This window comes from Callospermophilus lateralis, chromosome 5 (genome assembly GCF_048772815.1).
Source record: "Callospermophilus lateralis isolate mCalLat2 chromosome 5, mCalLat2.hap1, whole genome shotgun sequence".
In the NCBI taxonomy this organism is placed as follows: domain Eukaryota; kingdom Metazoa; phylum Chordata; class Mammalia; order Rodentia; family Sciuridae; genus Callospermophilus; species Callospermophilus lateralis.
Window position 1 is genome coordinate 96057986 of NC_135309.1, and position 26055 is coordinate 96084040.

The 26055-nt window shown below is 35.2% G+C and overlaps 1 protein-coding gene across 22 annotated transcripts in view; it reads left to right on the forward strand.

The window, feature by feature from the left end:
• Window positions 1-10849, forward strand: part of Mef2c (myocyte enhancer factor 2C) — a 164255-nt gene extending 153406 nt beyond the window's left edge. For 18 of the 22 annotated variants that reach the window (XM_076857050.2, XM_076857040.2, XM_076857039.2 and 15 more), the window contains 2 exons: window positions 180-315; window positions 6175-10849. In XM_076857050.2, coding sequence (XP_076713165.1) covers window positions 180-315; window positions 6175-6496 — 458 coding nt within the window. In that variant the 3' untranslated portion in view covers window positions 6497-10849. The remainder of the gene's footprint in view (window positions 1-179; window positions 316-6174) is intronic. The other 4 variants (XM_076857049.2, XM_076857045.2, XM_076857048.2 and 1 more) reach the window with 1 other exon arrangement.
• Window positions 10850-26055: the final 15206 nt, after the last annotated feature.

Below are 26055 nucleotides of genomic sequence, written 5' to 3' on the forward strand. Positions count from 1 at the left end.
TTTTGGTGAAAAATATATTCTTGTTAAGTGACAATTATCCTTGATGTTTTGTCTCCCTCAGATCAAAAAATTTGATCAAAGTCAAGAATATTTAGAAATTGAAAATCTTTAATTTTATTTACCATTTGCTAATTTTCAAATTAAATATTCATTCTCTCTCTCTCTCTCTCTCTCTCTAGAGTATTCTCTGAGTAGTGCAGATCTGTCATCTCTGTCTGGGTTTAACACTGCCAGTGCTCTTCATCTTGGTTCAGTAACTGGCTGGCAACAGCAACACCTACATAACATGCCACCATCCGCCCTCAGTCAGTTGGGGTAAGTAATATCATTTCTTTCATAATATAACTCTAGAATCTGTGTTTAAATGACAAATGCGATCTTTAAATGTATGTTTTCATGTCCCATTAGAGAGTGTAAAATTCTACTTTGTAGAAATATAAAGGTGATTTTCAGACTAATAACTCTCAAGGAGCGTAAATATTATATCCCTTATGCTTTAAGAAAATGGGGAGCTCTGTAATGAGATAAATTATGTCCTTATTGTTTTAGGCTATATCTGTTTCCACTTCTATCAGTGATGGAATTTTTATTTAATTGAGTTTCCATACAGTTATTGAGGGAAGTAGTTGAGTTCTTTGAGTTTTTGAGACATTTGCGATTCTTTCTCATTGAACATAAACCACATAGTTTATGCTAATGTGAACCTAACATTCATAGGATCAACTATTCAGTTAACATATAGGTTTCATATATTTATACTCATAGAACACGTGTGTATTTATAGATATTTTATTTAAAATATATGTATAGATACTAAAAACATACAATACTAATTAGAAATGAGGGTATAAAAAAATTTCTGGTCTTTTCTGGTCAAAGATGTGTCTTTCTGCCCCCTTGTGGTAATATTGAGATATGTCTTTATCATAGAAATGACTTGTCATTTACCTATGGAAGCGTTCAAACCTTAAAAAAGCCCTAAAGTCACAATTCACGGTACTTATTATAAAACAAAAGTTTTCAAAACTAAAATATAAACTGAGCAACAGACTTAAAATCTAACTCTAAAATGGCAGTGAATCTTCAAAAGGAAATGGTAGGAGGAAGGATATAAAATAATTAAAGTTGAATTTTTATATTGTAGAAACTTTCTACATGCCTAACTCACTTTTGCTTTTCTTCTGAGCCATTTGGTTATAATTACCTATAGTTAAATAGTTATGGAAGTGAGAATAAACCATTGGTTAGAATAAAAGTCACTAATTTATATTATACAACTTCACTTCTCTTACCTTGCTCACCCCCCCCATTAGCTTTCATGTAGTGCTGATGTTACACAGATAGTGATCCAATGATGGAGTCTTCACCCAGTCCCCATATGCTGATATCCATCTCACTAATCACTGTCATTGAAAATCTAGCCTTCCATGTAAATAATAAAGTGCTACTTACTTTCTAGAAATATCATTAAAGATGAAGCTGTATTAAATATGATCAGCAACAGAGTTTCTCTTTGTAAGACATCTAAATTTTCTCTCAAATACTATCTGAATAGACATTAATTGCAGAAACTTTTTCAGGTAATTATCACTAAGTACATAATACCATCCAAGCAGTTTTACAATGTGTATGGGTATCAGGCCCAGCTGCACGTATCTGTAATCTTAACTACACAGGAGGCTGAGAAATGAGGATTGCAAGTCTGAGGACAGCCTGGGCAACATAGCAAGACCCTATCTCAAATTTTTTTAAAAAAAATTATAAGGGTTGGAGATATAGCTCAGTGGTAGTACACTCCTGGGTTCAACCCCAGTACCAAAAAATAAATTAATTAAACTGTACAAGTGGCATTGTACTTTCATGGCTTAGCATTGAGTCCAGTGTGCAAGCTTATTGTCAATACTAAGGGGAATTGTTTATTTCTCATTTTCACAAAATTATCCATTATGGTACTAGATTTCCCTAGAAGTGGCCAATGTCAAAAACCATATTATCTGATGTGCCTTTCTCTTGTTTTTCAATAACATCTGATATTATGCCTTTTAACTTATGAACAGATATTTATTCACATATTTTAACTATACTACAATTTTAAAGCTCTCTTCTATTACATGAGGAGAATCTAATTCATTGTTGATTCTAGTAGAAGAATTTATTTAGTTCAAGTTTTCTTTCAACACTGATCTGCATTGTGCATAATTTGACCCTGAGTTTAGTCTAGGAGTTTTAATTTCATTTCCCTTATACCTCACATCAGTAGAATGGCCCTTACATTCCTTCCCTTGCTGGCCCTTCTCTCTCATGCAGACACACTTTCTCACACTTCTCTCTCACACACAAACCTGCATAGTAGCTTTTTGAAAGTGAGTTCCTTCAAGGACTATCCCTTATTCACACAATTAATTGTTAAGCTATTTTTAATTTATTTTTATTTTTGGTGCTGGGGATTTAACCCAGGTGCACTCTACTACTAAGCTAATTCCACAGCCCTTTTTAATTTTTTTTTTTTTTTAATTTTGAAACAGGGTCATGCTAAGTTGCTTATAGGGCCTAAATTGCTGAGGCTGACCTTGAACTTGCAATCCTCCTACCACAGCCTCCAGAGTTACAGAGATTACGAGTATGCACCACCATGCCAGACTACACTAGTTTTTAGAAAACTGCAAGTTGCAATATTTTTGTAAATAAGTTACATAATCTGCCTTAATTCTTTACAGTATAAATCAATGAAGAGTTGATGTGTTTTCAGTCCAAATAGTCTCTTAAACTTGTGTTTGGGCCTAATTCTTTTGGGTAAATAGGGTATTCCAAGAAAAGAATGAAAAAGATTATTACCTCTACCAAAGTAGATATTCCTAGCAACCCAAGATGAGTACAATGATTCTTTCTCAAAACTTCCAAAGTATAGTAGAGCTCTTTATATTTTATCAGTGGAAAAGAGCTCTTTGGCCTTAAGTTTGTGACTTCAAAGATATATTTGTAAAAACTATCTAGTGTCTGATTTTCTATTACAAAGTTAAATAAGCATCAAAAATTTATTTTACATAGGATAAGACATATCTGTCAGAGGTGCTTGCCATATTTGAGAAAATGACCCTCAAGTGTTTTGTTCTCAACTACCACCTCAAAAAACAGGCAGCCTGGGGGCTGGGGCTGTAGCTCAATGGTAAAGCGTTTGCCTAGCACATGTGAGGCCCTGGGTTTGACTGGCAGCACCACATAAAAATAAATAAATAGAACAAAGGTATTGTGAGGAAAAAATGCTTAAAAGTATGTGGGGGAGGGCAACCTGTTTCCTGGAACCGTTTCCACACATCGACTTCATTGATGTTGGTGTTCAGTACATACTGAGGGCGATAACTTTGAGTAGAGACAACTCTTCAAAGGTTAGGTTAATTATACTATGATAGTCTAAATTCCAGGGGGTAAGAGTATAAAATTTAAATAAAACTATCACTGTTTTGATTTCTGAACAATTTTGAGGAAGGGTAGGTGTTCCCCAATTCAAAGGCATCCATACTAGGTAGAAACGTTCACAGAAGACCTACACAGGCAACTTACATGTCTGATCTCTCTCTCCTCACCTAGCTCTTCAGCCCCCAGCCACACATACGAAATATCTCACAATTATCCGTGTTTATATTTTGTTCTCAAGAACAAGTAGGCCTACACATTTACATCTGAATGTATCACATAGACAATTAAGTAACTTTAATACTGCCTGTTCTTTTCAAGAAAATACTTCTTTAATAACAGAGACTAGGCATTCTGTTTTGTCTCTTTAATACAGTATAATGAAACTTAGTCTGAGATGGCCATTACCTTTTATGACTGTAGAGTTAGTCCCTAAAACTACTCAGCTTGTGTATACTTTCAGTGTCAAGTGAAATGCCACCAAAAGATAAACAGGTTGTTCTGTTTATGGGAAAAGATCATCAATAACTGTTCCATCTTTTATGGAAGAGAGATGCAGCTCAGCTATACACACCAGTTGGCTTTAGGAGACAAATCAAATAAGTAGAGAATGCAGCTTCCAAAAACTGTCATTATTATTATGTTATATATAATATTTTTTTACTATATTATCTAAATTAACCATTTAACACTGGTCCAACTCACCAAAATTTTAAATTTTGCCATGTTACCTTGCCTGGGAAGACACAATATAAATGTCAAAGGGCAAACAAAAGTATTTTGATATGCAGCATTATTTTCAGGATCTTAATTGACTTTCATTATTAAACAGTTATATGATCCATAGTAGAATCACTTAATTAAATTTTAGCAAAATAGTCTTTCTTACCCAGAACCAGGAGAATTGTTTTTTCCAAAAATCAATGGATGATTTTTCTTTAACATCAAAATTAATCATTAAGTAACTTTAAACCAAGAAAAAAATCGTCCACCATTATGAATCTTTTTGAAATACAGTGTTCATTTCCTCCCCCATCTTAATATCTTCTTAATTCAGATTATTTAATTAAAATTCAGAGAAAATTAGTAAAGTGATATGAACTATAAAATAATAAACTAGAAATAAATAGCTCTAAGTATAAATAAAGTAGAATCTTGATATAAGGGCTAAGATTGCTTTGATTTGATAAGATCAGAAAATCAGAGAAAGAAAGGCTTATTAAAGAAGCAAATAATTCTCCGTATTATTCTCTACATTAGCTCATCTATTAATAAGAGAAGGAAAGTAACTCTTTGCCAGTAGGTGGTGCTTTCGTATAAAACATCACTCAAAGATAAACTCGTTTCTGACTAATTTTATTTCTTTATATATCTTGAGCCTATATGGCATCTCCCAAAAGCCAGCCCCAAGTCACTCCACTGTTTTCTCTGAAATATATACCCATTCTCTCAGTGCTCATAATGACACTGTTAATGCCATCCAATTCTCTCCACTGGAAAGCAGCATAATTACATACATTACTAGGTAGGCTTGCTTTCCTTTGTTTAAAATGGGTGTGTCTGTATAGATAATTCTGTACTGTGACTCTTCCTCAGTAAAAGAGATTGCTGTACTCTTTTGACAATATGGTCAAGTAATGCTGACTCTGGCCATGGAAGTCAGTGCAATCAGAATGTAAGAACAATAAACGCATCTCAGAATTGATGCTGGCGATGTAACCACAGTTTACCTCGTCAAACTCATTTTGATTGCTAATCTACACTTAAGGGCTTAATGCTTTTCTCTCTAGAATTCTAAGTATTTAAATTCTCTCGTATTTTGGAAGAAGGGAAAATTATACTCTCTGGGAATAAGTGAGGATTAAGTATCATAAACACAGTAAAATCACATTACATCCTTCTTTGCAACAATCTTTCCTTAAGCAACACCAGATTCATCAATTAAGGCCAATCATAAATAAAAGGAACAGTAACCTAAGTATGCCATCAGAGAGTGACTGTCAGTAGTCAAGTTGAGGGCATTGTGGAAAATGGTATTATCATCCCATGTAACTGAAAGGATGAAAAACGTCTAATTATTTATCAATTTTAGTGCAGTAGAAAGTTCATTTTTAAGCCAATATTTGAAATTTCTGCCGATAATTTTTAGTCTCCTTCCTCCTTCCTCTTTCCTCTTTCCCTACTTTGAGGCTTGTCCTGAGTTATGGGTATTGTGTAGCATTTAATGGGTTCTATTCACCTGAAATTTGAACTCTCTTGACTTTGGCTGAAGATTGTGTAACTCCATTTAATATGTGCTTATTTGTTGGAAGGAAATGTTTATATTGATCACAAGGTTTTCACAATAATTTTCAAACACAGACTTTAGTAAATCAAGAAAGTCTCATGCAAAGATAAATATGGTCTCTAAAGCCTTAGAAAATTAAAATTTGGAATTAGTGGAGGGAGAAATCCCATGGACACAGAATGTTTTTTCCATCGTGTTCTTAAGCCCTTCTGAAACAGTAACCTCTAAGTTTAGGGAGACTCTCAGAAACTAGAGAAGTGACTCATGAAGCCTGGCCCAGCTAGTACTGTGAATCGACAAAGACATCCTGCATCACTGTCAGGCAGTGATGCCCTAAGTGCTTCACCGCACTCCTCACTCTGGGCATGCTCTGGTGTCTAAGGGAGACTTTAAGCTGATGTGTTATGTAATTGTGAGTTCCTGGGGCCTCCAGGCCTCCTCCATCTGTAACTGGGTTTCCTTTCCTCCTACAGAGCTTGCACTAGCACTCATTTATCTCAGAGTTCAAATCTCTCCCTGCCTTCTACTCAAAGCCTCAACATCAAGTCAGAACCTGTTTCTCCTCCTAGAGACCGTACCACCACCCCTTCGAGATACCCACAACACACGCGCCACGAGGCGGGGAGATCTCCTGTTGACAGCTTGAGCAGCTGTAGCAGTTCCTACGACGGGAGCGACCGAGAGGATCACCGGAATGAATTCCACTCCCCCATTGGACTCACCAGACCTTCGCCGGACGAAAGGGAAAGTCCCTCAGTCAAGCGCATGCGACTCTCTGAAGGATGGGCAACATGATCACATTATTACTTAATAGTTTTTTTTTTTTTCTTGCAGTGTGTGTGTGTGCTATACCTTAATGGGGAAGGGGGGTCGATATGCATTATATGTGCCGTGTGTGGAAAAAAAAAAAAAAGTCAGGTACTCTGTTTTGTAAAAGTACTTTAAAATTGCCTCAGTGATACAGTATAAAGATAAACAGAAATGCTGAGATAAGCTTAGCACTTGAGTTGTACAACAGAACACTTGTACAAAATAGATTTTAAGGCTAATTTCTTTTCACTGTTGTGCTCCTTTGCAAAATGTATGTTACAATAGATAGTGTCATGTTGCAGGTTCAACGTTATTTACATGTAAATAGACAAGGAAACATTTGCCAAAAGCGGCAGATCTTTACTGAAAAAGAGAGCAGCTGTTATGCAACATATAGAAAAATGTATAGAAGTTTGGACGGACCCGGCAATGGGTGGCCACTGGCAAATATTAGGAACATGTCTGGTCACCTAACATCCCGAGCACGCTCACAAACCTGCAGGTGTATCATTGGCGTATGGCACTCATGAAAAAGGATCAAAGACCATTAAAAGAGGACCATACCTATTTTTTAAAAAAAGTGGAGTTTGAGAGCTAACGTATTTAATTAAATAAATAAATAAATCTGGGTCTGCATCTCTTATTAAATAAAAATATAAAAATATGTACATTACATTTTGCTTATTTTCATATAAAAGGTAAGACAGAGTTTGCAAAGCATTTGTGGCTTTTTGTAGTTTACTTAAGCCAAAATGTGTTTTTTTCCCCTTGATAGCTTCGCTGATATTTTAAACAGTCCTGTAAAAAACCAAAAAGGACTTTTTGTATAGAAAGCACTACCCTAAGCCATGAGGAACTCCATGCTTTGCTAACCAAGATAACTGTTTTCTCTTTGTAGAAGTTTTGTTTTTGAAATGTGTATTTCTAATTATATAAAATATTAAGAATCTTTTAAAAAATCTGTGAAATTAACATGCTTGTGTATAGCTTTCTAATATATATAATATTATGGTAATAGCAGAAGTTTTGTTATCTTAATAGCGGGAGGGGGGTATATTTGTGCAGTTGCACATTTGAGTAACTATTTTCTTTCTGATTTCTTTTACTCTGCATACATTTTATAAGTTCAAGGTCAGCTGTCAAAAGGATAACCTGTGGGGTTAGAACATATCACATTGCAACACTCTAAATTGTTTTTAATACATTAACAATCTATTGGGTCAACTGACATCCATTGTATATACTAATTAGTTTCTTTCATGCTGTTTTTGTTTTTTGCATTTTTATCAAATGCAGGGCCCCTTTCTGATCTCACCATTTCACCATGCATCTTGGAATTCAGTAAGTGCATATCCTAACTTGCCCATATCCTAAAGTATATGGTTGATTTTCAGCCTAGAATTTGATATGTATCTTAGAAATATGCCCAGAATAGAGAAGCTGTGTTGGGGCACATGTCCTTCAAATACAGCCCCAGAAACAAGTGAAATGGAGTTTACTTGGTGAATGAGTTATAAATTCCCACAGAAGAAAAATGTGAAAGCCTGGGTGCTAGACAAGAAGGAAGCAGGTAAAGGGATAGTTGCTTTGTCACCCATTTTTAATTATTTTAACTGACCCTTAACAATCTTGTCAGCAATATAGGACTGTTGAACAATCCCGGTGTGTCAGGACCCCCAAATGTCACTTCTGCATAAAGCATGTATGTCATCTATTTTTTCTTCAATAAAGAGATTTAATAGCCATTTCAAGAAATCCCATTAAAGATCCTATGTCCCTTTTTTTAATTTTCAAGAAAATATAACTCTTGTCTAATATTCGTCTATAAGGGATTAATTTCAGACCCTTCAAAAAGTGAGTGCCATAAAAAAGTCAATATATATTGTTTAAAAGATATTTCAGTCCAGGAATGATTACCTTCTCTTGGAATGTGAAGATCTGTCGATTCATCTCCAATCATTTACATTGACATACACAGCAAAGAAGATATAGACAGTAATATCAGCACTGCTATATCATGTGTAGGACATTTCTTACCTATTTTTTTTTCTCTTACTTGCATAGTTGTTATGTGTTTCTGATTGTAAAAGGCTGCCGCTGGGTGGCAGAAGCCAAGAGACCTTATTAACGAGGCTATATTTTTCTTAACTTGATCTGCAGTCCATAATTAGACCACAATGCACCTTTGGTTGTATCCAAATAGGATGCTAGCCTGCCTTGTACTAATGTTTTGTATACTAAAAACAAAAAAAAAAATCAATCATTTCATAATATCCCACTACTAAAGGTATCCATGGAACATAGGGAAAAAACAAAATCAATCCTGAAAATATACATACTCGTGTATGCACACGGACATACACAAACATACAGGGGAAAGAGTAAGAAAATCATTTTCCTCACCATAGACTTGATCCCATCCTTATAACTTACCCTTATAACTTGATGTGTACTAAATATGCAAACATATCACAAATGTTCTTTGTCATTTCAAAACACTTCATCTATCAATATCAGTAGAATCTTACAAGTAGGTGGGGAGGGGTCATTATATGAAAATATGAAGAAATAGCCATATTAATTTTTTACCTGCAATTTGCCTCAGCAACAAAGAAAACATGAATTTCTAACGTTGAAGATAAAGTAAGCTAAAGTACTAGCAGAAGCCTTGGCTATTTATAGCAGTTCTGACAATAGTTTTATAAGAACATGAAAAGAACAGAATCACTCAAAAATGGATGCCAGTCATCTCTTGTTCCCACTATTGAATTCATATAAAGTGGTAACAAGATAGCGAAGGGATAATCTGAAAATTTTTTAAAGATGATTTAATGAGAAGAAGCACAATTTTGATTGTGAGCGTCACTTTCTGTAAACAGTCACTGTCTATATTTACCCTTATGCCTTTTCTGTAATTTACCATTTATTGTATTTGCAAAGTTAGTATGGTTTTTATCACAGTAAATCCTTTGTATCCAGGAGTTTAGGGCAGCGCCCTGAGAAAGTATTACTTTACATTACCTGTCCTAGAGCAACATTTTAGACAACATTCTTCATTGCAAGTGCAAGCAAAAGACCATAAGTGGCATTTTACACAGCTTCAAGTATTGTTATACCTAATCCTATCTTAAAAGATTTTTTTGGTAATATTGAGCTTAAAAATTGGAAACAGTGATGCAGTATTCACAAGCTGCACAACCTGTATATTGTATGCATTGGTGTGTGGAGGCTGTTCATTTCAATCTTTTTAAAAACTGCTTTTTAGTAAAATGGCTTATTTTTCCCAGAGATGGAATTTAACATTTTGTAATGATGAATATGAAAATACCTGTCATCCTTAGATCATTTAAAGGTTAACTAAAATGAGCATTTAAAAAAAAAATCCCAATACACTTTTGAAAAGAATGCCTGCCCTCTCACACTTCTACATATTTATTTTCTTACATACCTATCTTTTAATTTAGAGATAGCATTTTTGCCCCTTTATCCCTTTTGGTTTGTTTTTTCAGAGAGTAAATGCTTTGTATTTCTTTCTTTAAAAAAAAAATTTAAAGAAGAAGCCACTTGAACCCTCAATAAAGGCTGTTGCCTAAGCATGGCATACTTCATCTGTTCTCGTTTGTGCCATCTGCTGTGATGTCGTCCCTTGTATGGCGTTAATTTCCTGCCACTACAGATCTTTTGAAGATTGCTGGAATTCTGGTGTCTGTTAGAATGCTTCAGACTACAGATGTAATTACAGGCTTTTCTTAATATGTTTTAACCAAAGATGTGGAGCAATCCAAGCCACATATCTTCTACATTAAATTTGTCCATTTTGGTTATTTTCATAATCGGGTATTGCATTTCGCCTTCCCTGTTCATACCTCAGATTGATTCATACCTCAGTTTTATTCAGAGAGGTCAGCTAAGTAATGGATTCTGTTGTGGTTTGCAAGCAGCATCGGTGTACTCTTAGAGCAAATAGACCTGGGTCACTGTAGGCATAGGACTTGGATTGCTTCAGATGGTTTGCTGTATCATTTTTCTTCTTTTTCTTTTTCTGGGGACTTGTTTCCATTAAATGACAGTAATTAAAAATAGCTTGTAAATGAGGGCATACAAGCATTTGCAACAAATATTCAAATAGAGGCTCACAGCGGCATAAGCTGGACTTTGTCGCCACTAGATGACAAGATGTTATAACTAAGTTAAACCACATCTGTGTATCTCAAGGGACTTAATTCAGCTGTCTGTAGTGAATTAAAGTGGGAAATTTTCAAAAGTTTCTCCTGCTGGAAATAAGGTATAATTTGTATTTTGCAGACAATTCAGTAAAGTTACTGGCTTTCTTAGTGATGCAGTGTCTGTGGTGCATTTTTTTTAATTAATGTTTTGCTGTTTAAATTTATTCCACTTTATTGTGTATTTTTTAAAAAGAGCAGCATATTCCCCAAGCATAAATGAGCTTTCTCAGTTTTCAACTCAAAATTTATGAAAAGATGGATACGTGTGTCTGTGTGAGGGGGATGTGAACAGGATTACAGTTCTTAGGGTAATGTGGTATTTCACCAGTGTAGGAAGCTTAAGTTTCTTATTGAGTGGTTCAATCTCTTTTTCAAAACAGTTTTCCATGAAGATCTCTGATAACCTTCTAAATGCATAGAATTTTCCAAAGATCATTAGGAAAGAAGTTACCATGAGATAATTAACTAAAATATATAGAAAATATTTTCAGAAGATTTATTTTTTTCATCAGAATAGGTTAGTGACCAAAAAAAAAAAAAAAAACAAGTTGAAAATACAGGCTCATATCTAAATATTTGAGTGAATTCATACATGTTTAAAAACTACAAATTATGCCCATTGCCAAAATTTAATTATAATTCCTAAAAGGAATGTCCTTTTAAAAGAACAATATTAAGATAAATTAAGTGAATTTGGAAACTGAAAAGAAAAACAAGAAGGTACTGCTAGCCAACTGGAGAAGTTGGACTTTTGCATTAGCAGTGATTCCTGCTCTGAAAAACAAGGAACTTAGCTCAGGGAATGTTGCATGTGGTTTCAAAATAACAGTGGTTTTTGCTTTGTCCTCTTTATACATTTTTGGCAAACATTTATTAAGCAATAATTATATGTAGTTCATGGTAAATTCCAGGATGAATGAAGATGTAGTTCTTGCTTTTAGGAAACTTATTAACTAATGGGGCATAGAAAGTGTTCTCAAAAAAGTCAACAAAGTGCTATGAGGGAAGAAGCACTTTGGGAGCCGTTAGTGTGAGGTAGAACAGCGGTTCAGAGTGTGGACACCTCCTCATCTATCCAGCAAAAGCAGCCTTTCACATGTTTTTGAAGGGTGAACAAGATTAAACAGGCCAGGAAGGATGACTTTGTGTTCATGTGACCCCTGTGGTTGTCACATGGGCCTGTCCTGTGTTTAGTGTTCTGCTCTCACCATCCTTAAATTTGTGTGTGTGTGTCCCACCCCCTTACCCCCAAGTACTGGGGATTGAACCCAGAGCCCCACACGTGCTAGACAGGTACTCTACCACTGAGTTACATCCCCAGCCCTCTATCCTGACATACTCATTTTTTTTATCATGAGCTTATGTTTTATAGGTAAATTCCAGTGGGACAATGGAGCATGTGCACTAGCAGAGGAGATAAAAAGAAAAGATAAAAAGTTTTGTATTTTAATATCTTTAACAGAAGGTACCTTTTCCTACTTTCCAACAAGACCCTGACATATTCAACAAGGGCTCCACAATTATGATTCCAGTCCTGGGTGAGGGCTTTCTGGGAAGAAGAAATAGCAAATAAAAGGCAGGGATGAGAAAGTGAGAGACAAATATGCAGGAATTGCAGACCATTGTATTTAAATAAGATACAACCATGTCAAAGGGAACAGTAAGAGACCAGATTGCAAGAGTTGTTTGGGGGTCTGATTATATAATTGTGAATTAAGATATCTGGAGTTTAAGAAATCAGTTGAAAGACTTAGTAGAGACAGAATTGTCAAAATTTATCAAATGTAATCGTAGGAGTGATGATACATAAGGAATTGTTAAAGTTTACAGTTGTAAGAAATGATTAGGATGCCAGTAATATTCAAATTGCAAACAGTGGAATCACCACTTCATGAGGAAGGTAACTAATTCAGTTTTCAGCATGTTGAATTTGACTTTTATCCATGAGAATGTTGTAAATATAGACAGACTTAGGCTGTCAGTTAATGCTGAATATGGAGGCTGGGATATCATTAACATTGACTTCTAAGCAAGAAAAAATGCCACGCCTATAAGTGAGTGAGCTTGTCAAGGAGAAGGGGAAGGGGAGACAAAAAAAATAACTTAAAAGAGAACTGCAGAATAGAAAAGAAAAAAACAAAAACAAAAACGGTGAAGAACTCCAGAATGAGCAGTAACACAGAAGGAACACCAAAGTGCTGCCAAGGCAGAAGAGGTTTTTTTTTAAAAAAAAAAAAAAAAGAAACATTCAGCAATGTTGAGGGCTTTGTTGAGGTCACAAGGAAGATGGAGGAAAGGATGTGGCTGACTCTTGAGTAACAGCTGAGAGAACCATTTCAATAAAATGGTATAGGAGGCAAGAGAGATCACGAGAGTTTGTCTAGCAGGTATTGAATTTCAGACTATTCCTATGGACTAATCTCTTACAAACTTTGGTAAGTAAAATATGAGAGCTGATTTGAGAAGCTAGCAAGATCAAGAGTCATAAGAGGGTTTTTGAAAAGGACAGGTGGTACCCAGGTGGTACACTGGGAGATCTAGGAAGAAGAATAAAAAAAAAAAAAAAAAATCTGGACCTTCCCAATCAGTGGCTTGAGAATTGTGTCATGTGTTCCCCCAAAGCCCAAATTGAATGGGATTCTTTTATTACAGTCATTTTGGGGTGTCTGGATTAAGTAGAGTAATTGAAATTGACAAAAAAAAAAAAGCTATTCAGGACAGAGCATCTGAATTTTCATTTTTCTTGCACCTGTTACTGTGGCGTCTTTCCTGTATGTTATCCTTACAGACTGACTTCTAAGCAAGAAAAAAGCCTAGTTCAATTCCTTACTATGTATTGCCCTTGAATTCCAACTTCCCTGTTTTCTGAGACAAATATCTCCATCACTGAAAAAGAGGCTACTCTTTAAGCTTTCTTCTCCCAGGCACAGCATCCCTCTTTGGAAACTTTTGCCTGAAAGGTAGAGTTAGAAAAATATGTGGGGAAATATTCGTGGTTTATTATCCTATAATAATCTCTGGTTCCAGTGGCAGCCTTGGTTACCAGATCTTTAGTTTCATCACATCCCAGTCTTGATTACCTCCAACTTGAAGAACTTCCAGCCCTGTTATACTCATCCCTGCTCTCGACCAGATGGAAATGATGATCGTGCTTGGAATCTAGTTGCTCAGTGCTAGAGCCAGGTTGAAAGGGAGGGAATATGTACTACTAGTGAGGCAATTCCAGGCTGAATAGAAATTAGATAGGAGAGCACTTTCTCAAGACACTTCAAAGCCAGCAATGCAGAGTCCTTTTCAGTTCCCTTGATCTGTCCACCCTCCACAAGGAGAACCAGCAGGTTCTGGGAGGTCACGATGGCAGAGGGCAGCCTGAGAAAACAGCTTTAGCTGGTGTGAGTGAGGGCAAGACATTAGCATACACTAAGTGCTTTTTCTTTGGTGAATTTGACCCACATTATCATATTTAACCTGTTGGATGACACTGTAACAAAGGTGTAGTATTTCCGAGATCCTAATTGAGAATCAGACCAACTTTAACCCTCACAAGCAAGGTAACATTTGTCAGGTTATTTACTTTCTTTCAGTACTCACTTTCTATGACAATTGTGGGTTGTCACTAACTCACAAGTTGCTGTGGGCTCAATCAAGATTTTTATAGTCTTGATTAATTTTATAGTCTTTTTAAGTCACTCAAAAGATCAAGATTTATACTTTTTCATGAGTTACTCAGCTCCACTTCATAACAAAATGATTAAAGAAATCTGAGTTTTCTACTACAGTATGTGTTTTTATTTCCTTAGTAATATATTCTTTCCCAAAAGACCAATTTGTATGCCCCTGCTTTGTTGAAGCTCAAAGTACTTGCTCTACTCATGAAAAAAAGCTATGCTGTCGTAGATGACCATCCCAAAGCTCCCACTAGTGGTCTAAGTATGTGAACACAGAGACACTTCCCTAGAAGCTATTGTTACAGAAAGAGAATTACCTCCTTCAAGCATTTATTCCATAAGTATTCCATATAAGATGTTTTTTTACTTTTTATAAATAAGAGCCCTGCTTGAAAACGCAAGCCTGTTTTTATGCAAAAGATTATATGTGTAGTATTTTTTATTAAGTATAGAGAAGGTGCCCGTTTATAAAGGTGTGTTTAAAAGTTTCGGTAAGCCACACAATGGAATGCACTTCAACAGTTAAATAATAATAATAATAATAATAAATAAAACAAATCAAAGCCTCTATGAACTGATATGGGAAACTTTCATAACACTTTGATAGATTCAAAAAAGCAATCATGGAGTAGGATATAAAATACAAAAAAAAAAAAAAGAAATGCTCTTACATTTCCATAAAGAAACCCTGGAAGGATATATCAAGAAGCCAATGCAGTAAGTTACCAAAATGGGGCAGGGGTGGGATTGGGTAAAGAGGTGAATGAGAGAAAGACTTGACAACATGTATTTTTAATATTTTTCTGATTGTTTTTAACTATAAGAATGTGCTGCTTGTTTTTAGAAAAGGATTTTCGTTTGGAAAAAACTTCCCCAAAATCACAAATGCTTCCCACCAAATAAATTTATAAAAAGCTCTCCTCAAACTGAAGAGAACTTTGGAAGCTGCCAGTGTGTCCAGCAAACTCAGGACTGATAGGCTTGCGTCCAGGTACAAAAGGCCCCAGCTCTTATCTCCAGAAGATAAGACCCCAACCTTAAGATTAGGAGTTTGCTTCTCTATCAACTACACCAGCTGTCCAAATAGCCTTATTAAAGCAATTTCCCCTAATTAAATCCATTATAAATATTTTCAAGTTATATTTGGAGTTTCTTTGCTGTTTTCTCAGCCACTTATCTGCATTTTTTAAACCTAGATTCAGAATTCATTCCATGAAGCTAATACTCTGCCTAATCAAGATTATCTTCTTGATACATCTAATCATTAAGACTTTAAAATCCAGTGACCTTGGCTGAATTTCTGTTGAACATACAACTACCCTGTTCGTTGTCATTGTAACCTGCTCCCACATGTGGCCAGTCCAGCTCTAGTATGAAAACATAGAGGACACGTCCTCCCTACAACTTCTGTGTCCATAATGGTCTGTTGAAACAGCATGGAGAGGTGTTACTTTCTGGTACTTGCTAATTCATCTACTAGATTTTCAAGTATGATTTAAAAGGTGCAAAACAGGCTTCTTCACTTTCCTGTCCTCCACAAGTAATATTCTAGTTATGCACTTGGCGTGCACAAAGTCCTACTTGTAAAACATGTTAAAGAAAATTCTTTACTAAATCAAAACACATGTTTTACTTCAGACTTCTACAGACAATACATGAATAATACATTCTACAACATTGCCCCTGAAAACTCTGGCCAGTGATGCTATTTGTCCTTTGAATTTAATTCTAAAGGAACAACTTAGAAAAATGGTTTACATGTCCTAAACAATATGTCCTCTATACAATCCATTTTAAAGGTTCTGACAACAGTATGGGGACATATACATCAGCCCTTGAGACCTCAGTTTTCTACCTGTATTTAATAATGCATTTTATAAAATATGGGAATAGAAGAGAAAGTCACCATGAATGGGAAGAACCAAGAATGGGAGCCATGTGGCCCTGAACTTTTGTTTTTAAATTTCAGAAAATTAGAAATGTATATGCATAGGGTAAAATTTAGAATTAGGAAATTATATATGACCAGATGCAGAAGAATGTAAGCAATTTGGCACCAATTATGATAATAATTATTAAAATCATTCATTAAAATGCATACAAAAATTATGGTGAAAGAAGTCAGAAACAAAAGAGAACGTAATGTATGAGTCCATACATTTGCAGTTCAAGAACACACAAAATTAATCTGCATTAATAGACATCAAAGTAGTGGTTACCTGTGAGGTGGGGACTGAGTGGAAGGAGCACAAAGAGAGTTTCTCATCATTTAATTGCCAGTTTAAGATCTACACATTTTTCTTTTTGTCAGTTTTACCTCGATTAAAAAATATTTATGTGAAGAGAAATATCAATTTCAGAATATTATAAGAAATAGTAGCCAGGAGTGGTGGCACATGCCTGAAATCACAGCAACTCAGGAGGCTGAGGCAGAAGGATCACAAATTCAAGACCAACCTAAGAAACTTGGCAAGACCCTCAGCAATTTAGTGAGAGCCTGCCTCAAAACAAAAATTTTAAGAGCTGGGAATGTAGCTCAGTGGAAAAGTGCCCCTGGTTTAGATCCTAGTTAAAAAAAAAAAAAAAAAAAAGAATAGTAGGCACTACTACTCTAAGGCGCCTTCTGTTGAAATGCAGCAGGGCCTGCTCAAAAAATAATTATTGTACTTGCAAATCAGCAGAAGCTGCTCAATAAAGTGTTAGTCTTCTTAAGTACTTTGAATATACTCCCCCACAATGTTTATGTTGTTATTTTACCATAGATAAAGGGAGTAAACTTCAGATCACTCCTGGTCAAATTATCACAAATGCCAAAATACAGGTAAATTAATATGATTACATTGAGACTGATCATGTAATGTAACAACATTCATCAAATAAATTGACTACTTCAAGGATGAAGTTATTATTTATTCCAAGATATTAAATCCTTTGACTAGTTGCTATTGAGGGTCTTATACCATATTCTTAAATTCTTATTTAACATGATGTTGAACATCACAAGAAAGACTAAAGCTAGAATGTTTACTTTTTGTCTTGAGATTATCCCCCTCAAAAATTTTTCATTTACTTTCTTTCAAGGAAAAATATTTGGAGCTTCAATAAATAATTGTAATACCAAAAATGATAGTCAAAGCAACTAGTAAGTAATACTAAACAACTTCTTTGTGAAACTGATCATCCATTTATCTACCTTTGAGGGATAAATAAAGAACAACTCAAATGAAAACAGAAGACTCAGGTGCATTTTGAGTTGCCCTTAGTGAAATTAAGTGCAAGACCTATCTGTTTAAGTAATCTGAAGCTTGAGTAGAATCCATGGGTACATGAATTTCAGAGAAAAGTACATGTGATCAATAGAAAAAAATACTAGAATGGAATAGGGAATAGACATTTTAATATACTTTCAATTATTAAGAAAAAGAGATCTAAAACATTAAAATATAAAATATTTTCATAACATATTAAGGATTATTTTATGCACTTAACTAAATACATGTATAAAATACTAGCTAACATTCAGCATTTACACACACACACATAAACTACATACACACATATAATTTACATAAAGTTCATGAACATGAATAAGAGTGATAGAAAAACTGTAGAAAAGAGCTCTTGATTTTTGCCTACCTGGATGTCTCCTTCAGAACATTAACTCCATGAGACCACAAGATTTTCCACCATGGCTTTTGCTCATTCTCATTTGTCTATCATCACTACATGGCTGTGCACACCCAAGCAGGCCAAGTGTATAAAGACAAGCAGAAAAAGCCTAAGAAAACTTCATTCTGCAGTATAGATAGTTGAGCCTACATTATAAGGTTCCTGGATTACTTATGCATTTTCCTGAGTAATATCAAAGAGTAAATCTTCCATTGCTCCCCAGAGTTTCTTCATGCAGAAGAGGGTTGCATGTGTATAGAAAAGGTGACAAGCAAAAAAAAAAAAAAAAAAGACATATAGTTGCACTCCAGAAGTTGAGAACCCACAAAGGTCCATCCTTTAGAATGAATAAATTTAACCTGATGAAAAAAAAAAAATAAGAAAAAAGTAAAGCTAACCAAGAAAGAGTCCCACAAAAACATCAACATTTTTTTAATTTATAATCTATCATATGGATTAAAGTAGCCTCTACTTTTGGTCTTGTTTTTATAATTCAATATGTCTGAAGTTCTTAGTAAAATCACATAATCTATAACGTGTTAAAAAATGTCTTAAACCTTCATGGTATCATTTAAAGTGTTGTGGACATTGATAAAGTGGCAGTGCAATGTGGTCAAAAGATTGTATAACGAAATCTGTGTTAGAAAGCCCCCTTGGCCAACTACAAGTTATGCAGAAAAATTGTTTAACTTCTCTGGTCAGTTTCCTCCTCCATAGCCCTGAAAGTACACATTCACAGCATGTCAATGAAAAATAAATATATATTCACCTGAATGCAGGGTTCCAGGGAGTAACTGGGCATAATAAATTATTATTCTCCTTACCTGGATCCAACCATGAGGAGTAGTGAAGTAAATATTAAAGCATACTTAAATGAAAATTAATTACACATATTTTAAATTAGGTTAATTTTTTCAGAAATAGTAGAAAATGAAACTGATATGAAGAAGTATTATTGCCTAGAAAAATTGTTATGAGTATCTCATGTTGACATTCATCCTGTGGTCAGGACTACAAAACCAGTCTAACCTTTACTCAGGCTGTTTTTCAGGGTTGAGTTTGTAGGAAGCAACCTTGAAAGATAAAGTAGTATGTCCCTCTGAAGTAAGTATGGACTGTTTTACTGCTTGCTATAAATGTGGTAGATTCCCCCAAATCGGTGTTCCTTAACCACAACAAAACCCCACAGTGTGCATATCATTCATCACATTGCTCCCATGAGAGTGTGGACTAGGGGAACCAGTGCAGATATGTTGAAGATCATGGTGCTTGCATGCCACGAGTCTTTTGTGTCTGACTCAGAAGATAATAACGGACTAAAATTTTAGCTTGTGAGTTTGGCAAGGGGGTAGAGTGGTGACAGAAACTCAGCTTTTTAAAAGAGGAAGGACAAAGAGTTTCACAGTTTGCATTCAATGATATGAAAAGATTCACTGGAATTCAGGAATTAATGTTCCTGCCCAAGTGGTAGATGGGAGTAGGTGGGCAATGGATCCCTTTGTTTTACCTGTTAACAAGGCTAAACAATAAGAGGTAGAATTGAAACAAGCTCCAAAAAAGGGTGTCCTTGTTGTTGCTTACTCTCCAACAAAAGGAAAAAGGAAGGCAGTTGCTTCTGGTAAGGACCCATCACCACAGTAAGCTGTATTGAAAGCTATTATCCTTGCCACACACAATACTTCTAAATACCATGGATGCTATGTTTTGATTGGCTCTTGGTCTTTAATGATGGCTGGATATAGGGTATACCATTTGAAAGGCTATAGGCTTACTAAAGACAGCCCTGTTTAGGAGCACTAAACTAAAAAGAAATTATGAATATTAATGGGAAAATTAAAATCACTCAGGTAGACTGCTTTGTAAGGATACATTTTCTAATGACACTGACTTGGGGCTAGAGATATAGTTCAGAGTGCTTGCCTCATTTGCACAAGGCCCTGGGTTTAATCCCCAGCACCACAAAAAAAGAAAAGAAAAAAAAAAAAAAAAGACTATTGAGATTGACCTGTATGAAGCTGATGATTAGCTCATATTTTCCAGCCTGTATCACACATGTTAACATATCTACCAGCATGGCCTGAGTACAAGTTAAATAAATATATTTATGGTTCAGTTCCCACCACTTCAAGCCAAATTTGGGGCTGCTACTAAATAAAATTGGGATTGTTTGTCTTTCAACAAATCACTACACTGGAACAGGCATTGTCTCTGCCTATTTCTGAAAATTTGACTGTATTGCACATTTGACCCACTCTCAATACTACCATCAATGTCTGACCACTGTTGACACTTTCTCAGGTTATGATGTAACTGTTCAGAGCTAACCATCTGACTCTGATCATACCATTGTGGTCCCTGAAGTCAAACTATGTCATGTTTTTAGCTTTTCTAGATTATCTGCAGTCTGAATGTATACTTTTGTCTCAAAGGTCACCCAACAATGGACCAAATATCAAGGCATTTAATAGCTATTCTGTATGCATAACCAATCACAGTCACTGGTATTATAAAGCCTTGGAATAGCCTTTTCCAAAAAAGTCAACTCCAAAAAATTCCTAGTTGCTGAATGCAGCCATTCATGGAAAGTTTTTATCCCCTTGAGACAAAAGACAGGCTATAGATACCAATTGAAACTTCAGAATTCTACCCTGACCATTATTGGCTATGATGCTTCTTTCTTTCCCCTGATGGCAACCACAGGCTGGCCTAACTGATCCATTCTCCAGATGACAAACTAGCCAAAACTGTGTTTCTTCTTGTTCACTGCAGTATCTTGAGCTGCTAGAATGGTACCAGGAATGGATCAATTCTCAGCAAATATTTTTTAATTTGGCAATGAATGATATAAGTAAAATAAAATATCCTATAACTTTTGAGCTCTTTAAATTGGTTAAAACTTAAAAATACATATTTTTTAGTTAGAGATGGACATAATACCTTTATTTTATGTATTTACTTTTAGGTGGTGCTAAGGACTGAACCCATTTCCTCAGATGGGCTAGGCAAGTGCTTTACCACTGAGCTACAACCATAGTATGTTACTACATTTAGATATATTTTATTCACATTAACTCCCAGTGTTATTCATTATAAGAATAAACTGGTTTTTCATTTCCTCTACTGATGAATAGTTAATTTCCATGAATCAACATGGAATAAATCAATTTCTTTTCTTTTATTTCTTTTTTTAAGGTACTTCTACTAAGGATTGAAGTCAGAGGCACTCTACCACTGAACTACTTCCACAGACTTTATTTTTTTGAGACAGGTTCTAATTTGCCAAAAGTACTCTCAAACTTTCAATCCTTCTGCCTCAGCCTTCTAAGTATCAGGGATTGCAAGTGTACTCCACTGTCCCTGGCATTTAAAACACAATTTTTATAGAAAAAGTAACTTTCTGGATCTATAAATAAATATGTAGTAATTCAAAATATATAGGAGAAATATACTCTAATTTTTGGAAAGTAGTTACTTCTGAAAAGAAAGGAAAAGATCAGAGAAGGGATAAGAATGTGGAGAGACAGTTAATTTCTAACATTTCTTTAAATAAAAGAGGTCTGGAAGTGTAGCTCAGTAGTAGTTTGTCCAGCATGTGAGATTGGTGTTGGGTTCAATCCCTCTAACACCAATCAAAAAGAGAGAGGAAAACAAATCAAACAAACTGGGTACAGTGGGGCACACCTGTAATCCCAGCATCTCAAGAGGCTGAGTCAGGAGGATTAAGTTTAAAGTCAGTCTCAGCAACAGTGGGGCACTAAGCAATTCAGTGAGACCCTATCTCTAAATTAAACAATACAAAATAGGGCTGGGGATGTGGCTCAGTAGTCAAGTGCCCCTTAGTTCAATCCCCAGTACACTGTCCCCGCCCGCCCCCCCCAAAAAATCAAACAACATGATCTTGCAAAAGAGGATAATGATTCTAAATATTTTTGTTATTTTGTTTTTATTTTTCTGCACATTTGAAATATTTTATACTGAAATATAAAAACATAAAGTTTAAATGATGATAATATATTCTGGCCTTGAACAAGGTCATTGACTACTATTGGAAACATAAGGATTAAGGTTCAATCTAAGATTTGTAACTAGCATAAAACTTTCATTTACGCTTAAAATCAATAACTTTAATACCATGGTGTTTATTTTTATATGCATTGAAATAAAATGAGATTAAGGTGAAATTTTAAGGGAAGAATACCATCCACATTTTGCTATTTTATTTGTAGTCTTGTAAGCAAATAAATGTATTTGGTTAATATAAAATCTCTTATCCTTTCTTTGAGCAGCAAGTAATATCCATTTCCAGTTAATTCATGCAATATTTCCAAATAAGCTTACACATACATAGGGTAACATATGTAACAGCTCTCCATACCTCAGTTTTGTGAGAGATATTTCCTCCACTTATAATAAATGAGTAATTCCATAAAAACATGTTCTTCCTTGCTAACAGTTAACATACAACCTAAATTATTTAGACATCAGAGTTGTATTGTACTTACAAATTCAGTCTCCTGTATGTTGCATCTTATTTTATCTAATCTCCTCAGGGACTTGTCAAGGAGAATTTCAGCTAATCTAATAAGGTAGGTTTGTTATACTCATAAGAACTTGAATCTATAAACAGAGAGAACCCAAAGTTCTTTAAGTTAGCTAAAAAAAAGTTAGTTAAAGCAAGTTAAAACCTTCAACTATCTTAAGTTAAAGGATCAGGTACTATCTAGATATCTTGATTTGCATAGTTACTACATATAATGTGAAGAGTAAATAAGAATAGGAAGAAGAAGCAAAAATAAATCCTTATATGTTTGATTGCATTTTTGCCTAAAAAAAATAGTGTTCTCCAATGGTGAATTTTAAAGATTTTGAAATAGTGGACTGATAAAAGTCTTATTCATCCATTATAAGATACATATATTGAGTCAACATAATGAAAAGATTTGAAGTAACTTTTTACCAAGTTCTCAGGTAACTATATAAAATAGTTACATAGTTAGAAAGTCCTTTGGACTTTAGCCACAAGTTTTTCTTTATTGAGGGATATATTTAACTGAGCAATTAAAAAAATATATTTCAGTCATTTGTGACCAAAGAGCATGACTGAGAGATGAGAGAGAGATGGCTATGATTTTGTTTTTCCCTGCACTAAGCAAATAGTTTTTAAATACTGAAGACAGAACAGCAGCATTCTAGTGCTTTGTAAAATAAAATATTTTTTTCTGAAGAATAGTCCTGTTGTGAAGACATTTTGAAACTCTAATGCCATGAAGAGTTAGAAATACCTTCTGTTGCTATAGCAAAGATCCAAGCCAACCATTACCCTGGACATGTTCAGGCAAACAACTCAGCTGGTTTACTGCCATCTTCTGCCAACTGAACCAAGAAATCAATATGAGGGCAATAGTAGCCACTCAAGGGTCATCATACCTAATATCATTAAGGTAGAATTCTAAGGTAAAGTATATGTTACAAAGTTATGTGATAAAGGAAACATAACTGCAAAAATAGAGGCTTTAGTAATTAAACTACTATAGATTATGTTCTTTACTTCAATAAAATGTGTAGTATTTTCCCTAAAGCAAGATATCAGATCAAGGGAAATTTACCTACTGAGCATTAATGTCTTCATTGTTGCTGCTTCTTACATGTAGATTTTATACTTACATACCTCTTACAATTGGTTCTTTCTGTGTTTTTTTTTCAATCTTACATGCTAAAATTGAAGTTTAAATTATAACGATGATGATTTAGGGCTATATGGGAAATGCCACATTCCTAACATGACATGATTTTTGTTTTATTTACCTGAAAAAAAATTAATTTCCCTCATGAAGGCACACAAGGTATTTGAAACCAGTCTATGATCTGAATCCTTTGGGGCACTCTCCTTGTAGTATGTTTCTCTCCCTCAGCACAGGATATACAGTGGAGGATCCTTTTCTTCTCTCCATATGTAGAGGTAAAGGGGCAAGTGAGATATTGTGACACCACTTTCCACTGTTGTAATATTGAGTCCCTTGTCTTTGGATTTCTGAATGTTCCACAATAACATGCAAATTATCTTATGTTTGTCTTTGCCTGTGTGTCTGCAGTCTGTGAGTGTGCACACACATGTACATGTGTGTGGTGTGTCATGACGCAGATAATTGTTTTGGTAGGTCTTGAAGTTTAAACCCTCACTTTACAGTCTTGGTAAAGACTAACTGTAAAGCTAATTCTTGTCCTTGTTAAGAAAATTATATCTTGTATAAAGACTCTGACAGAGCAATCACTGCAGTTAACACTTTCTGATCAAAATGCTGAGAGACTCAACAATAAACCAGAATGTAGGCTTTACACATTAAAAGTGTGGCAAGCAGGAGCCTGGTGTAACCAGACTTGAGGTAGGATGCAAAACTGAAACAGCATTTTATTTAAGGTGGTAAAAGAGTTGGAAATGTCCATGTAAAATTTGTAGCCATAGAATTTATTCCATAAAGAGGTAATGAAAAACATATGTCTGTTAAGACCACGATTTAGGTGGAAGTTACACAACCCCTTAATCTCCCCAGTCATTAATGAACAAAGCTGGGAAGAGAGCTTATTCAGGACATGTGCCCTGAACATGAGTGGAGGGCCAGGAACAAAGCACAAGGCAGCAGTGATGTCATGATGTTGAGATTGCCCTAGACTTTCTCTTGGGGAACCCAGTATAGGACTGCTCTTTACAGAATATACCTGCGCTTCAGGGCATTCTTACCCAGCTTCTAGGGATGAAAATGTATATGTCTGTATCCACATCATCAAGACTCCATCCTGCAGTGTTCCAAGAAACTGATGCATGCCATCACCGTCATCACCACAACTCTGCTGACACCAAATACTTACTAGATGGCAAGCACCAAGTGCTTTCAGATACTAGTGCATTGAACCTTCAAAAGAACCTTATGAAGCAGGTACAATCATTAAACCCATTTTATAGGTGAGGGAAAATTAAGACTCAGAGGTGCTAAGTAACTTAACACAAGGTCAACCAGTTGGGAAATCAAGAGAACCTGTACTTGAATGTGATGGTTTGAATCCATAACTCTTAATCTGTAGATGTTAGGAGTCAGTGCAGTGGTCTTTGCTAGGATCTTGCCTCTCTCCTCACCTTGTAATACAGTTCATTCTAAAAGTAAGAATTTTAGGTATTACATTAAGTCAGGGTGGAATTATTTCAAGCCAGTGAAATTTAAAGCAAATCTCCAATAGAGTACACATTCCTTCATGAATTGGACAGGGGCATATGCTAACTGACATAAACCAGCTAATCTCAAGAATTCGGTGTGAAGTTCAGTTGAAAAGTGATTATATGAGCCAGGCATAGTGGTGCACACTCGTAACCCCAGAAACTCAGGCCGGCCGAGGCAGGACAATCATAAGTTCCAGCCTAGGCAACTTAATGAGACCATGTCTGAAAAGGGATGCCCTTAGGTTCAGTCCTTGGTGCCAAATTTTTTTAATTTAAAAAATAAAAAAAAATATGAAATAAATGTTGCAGAGAACAAATCTTGGAACTGTAACAAAAGATTAAACTGTAACAAAAGATTAGTAGGAAAATATCCAAGGTGATCTGCAGATTTGAAGAGGAAATCCATATTATTCAAGGCAATTGTTAGGCAAAGCCTGTGTCAGTTTCAATCTTTGTGACAAGGCATGGACAACTAGTAGAAGTAGTTAAAGTGTCAACTAGGGTACACATTGAAAATCAAAAAGGGAAAAATGTGACAGTCAATGTTTGGACAATTGATATTAAAAAAATGGATACAATATGGCAGAAGGTGGGAGAAGGTGGCCTCCCCTACAAATGCAATATGCTCAATGAAAGAATGTTTTACATGAGCATGTCAACAGTTAGCCTAATCCGAAAACCCAATCATCAAGTGCCAGATGAAGAGTGCAAAAATGCCAAGAAACATATCAAGAGGTAAAGAGATCCAATTAAATTTTTTTTTTCATT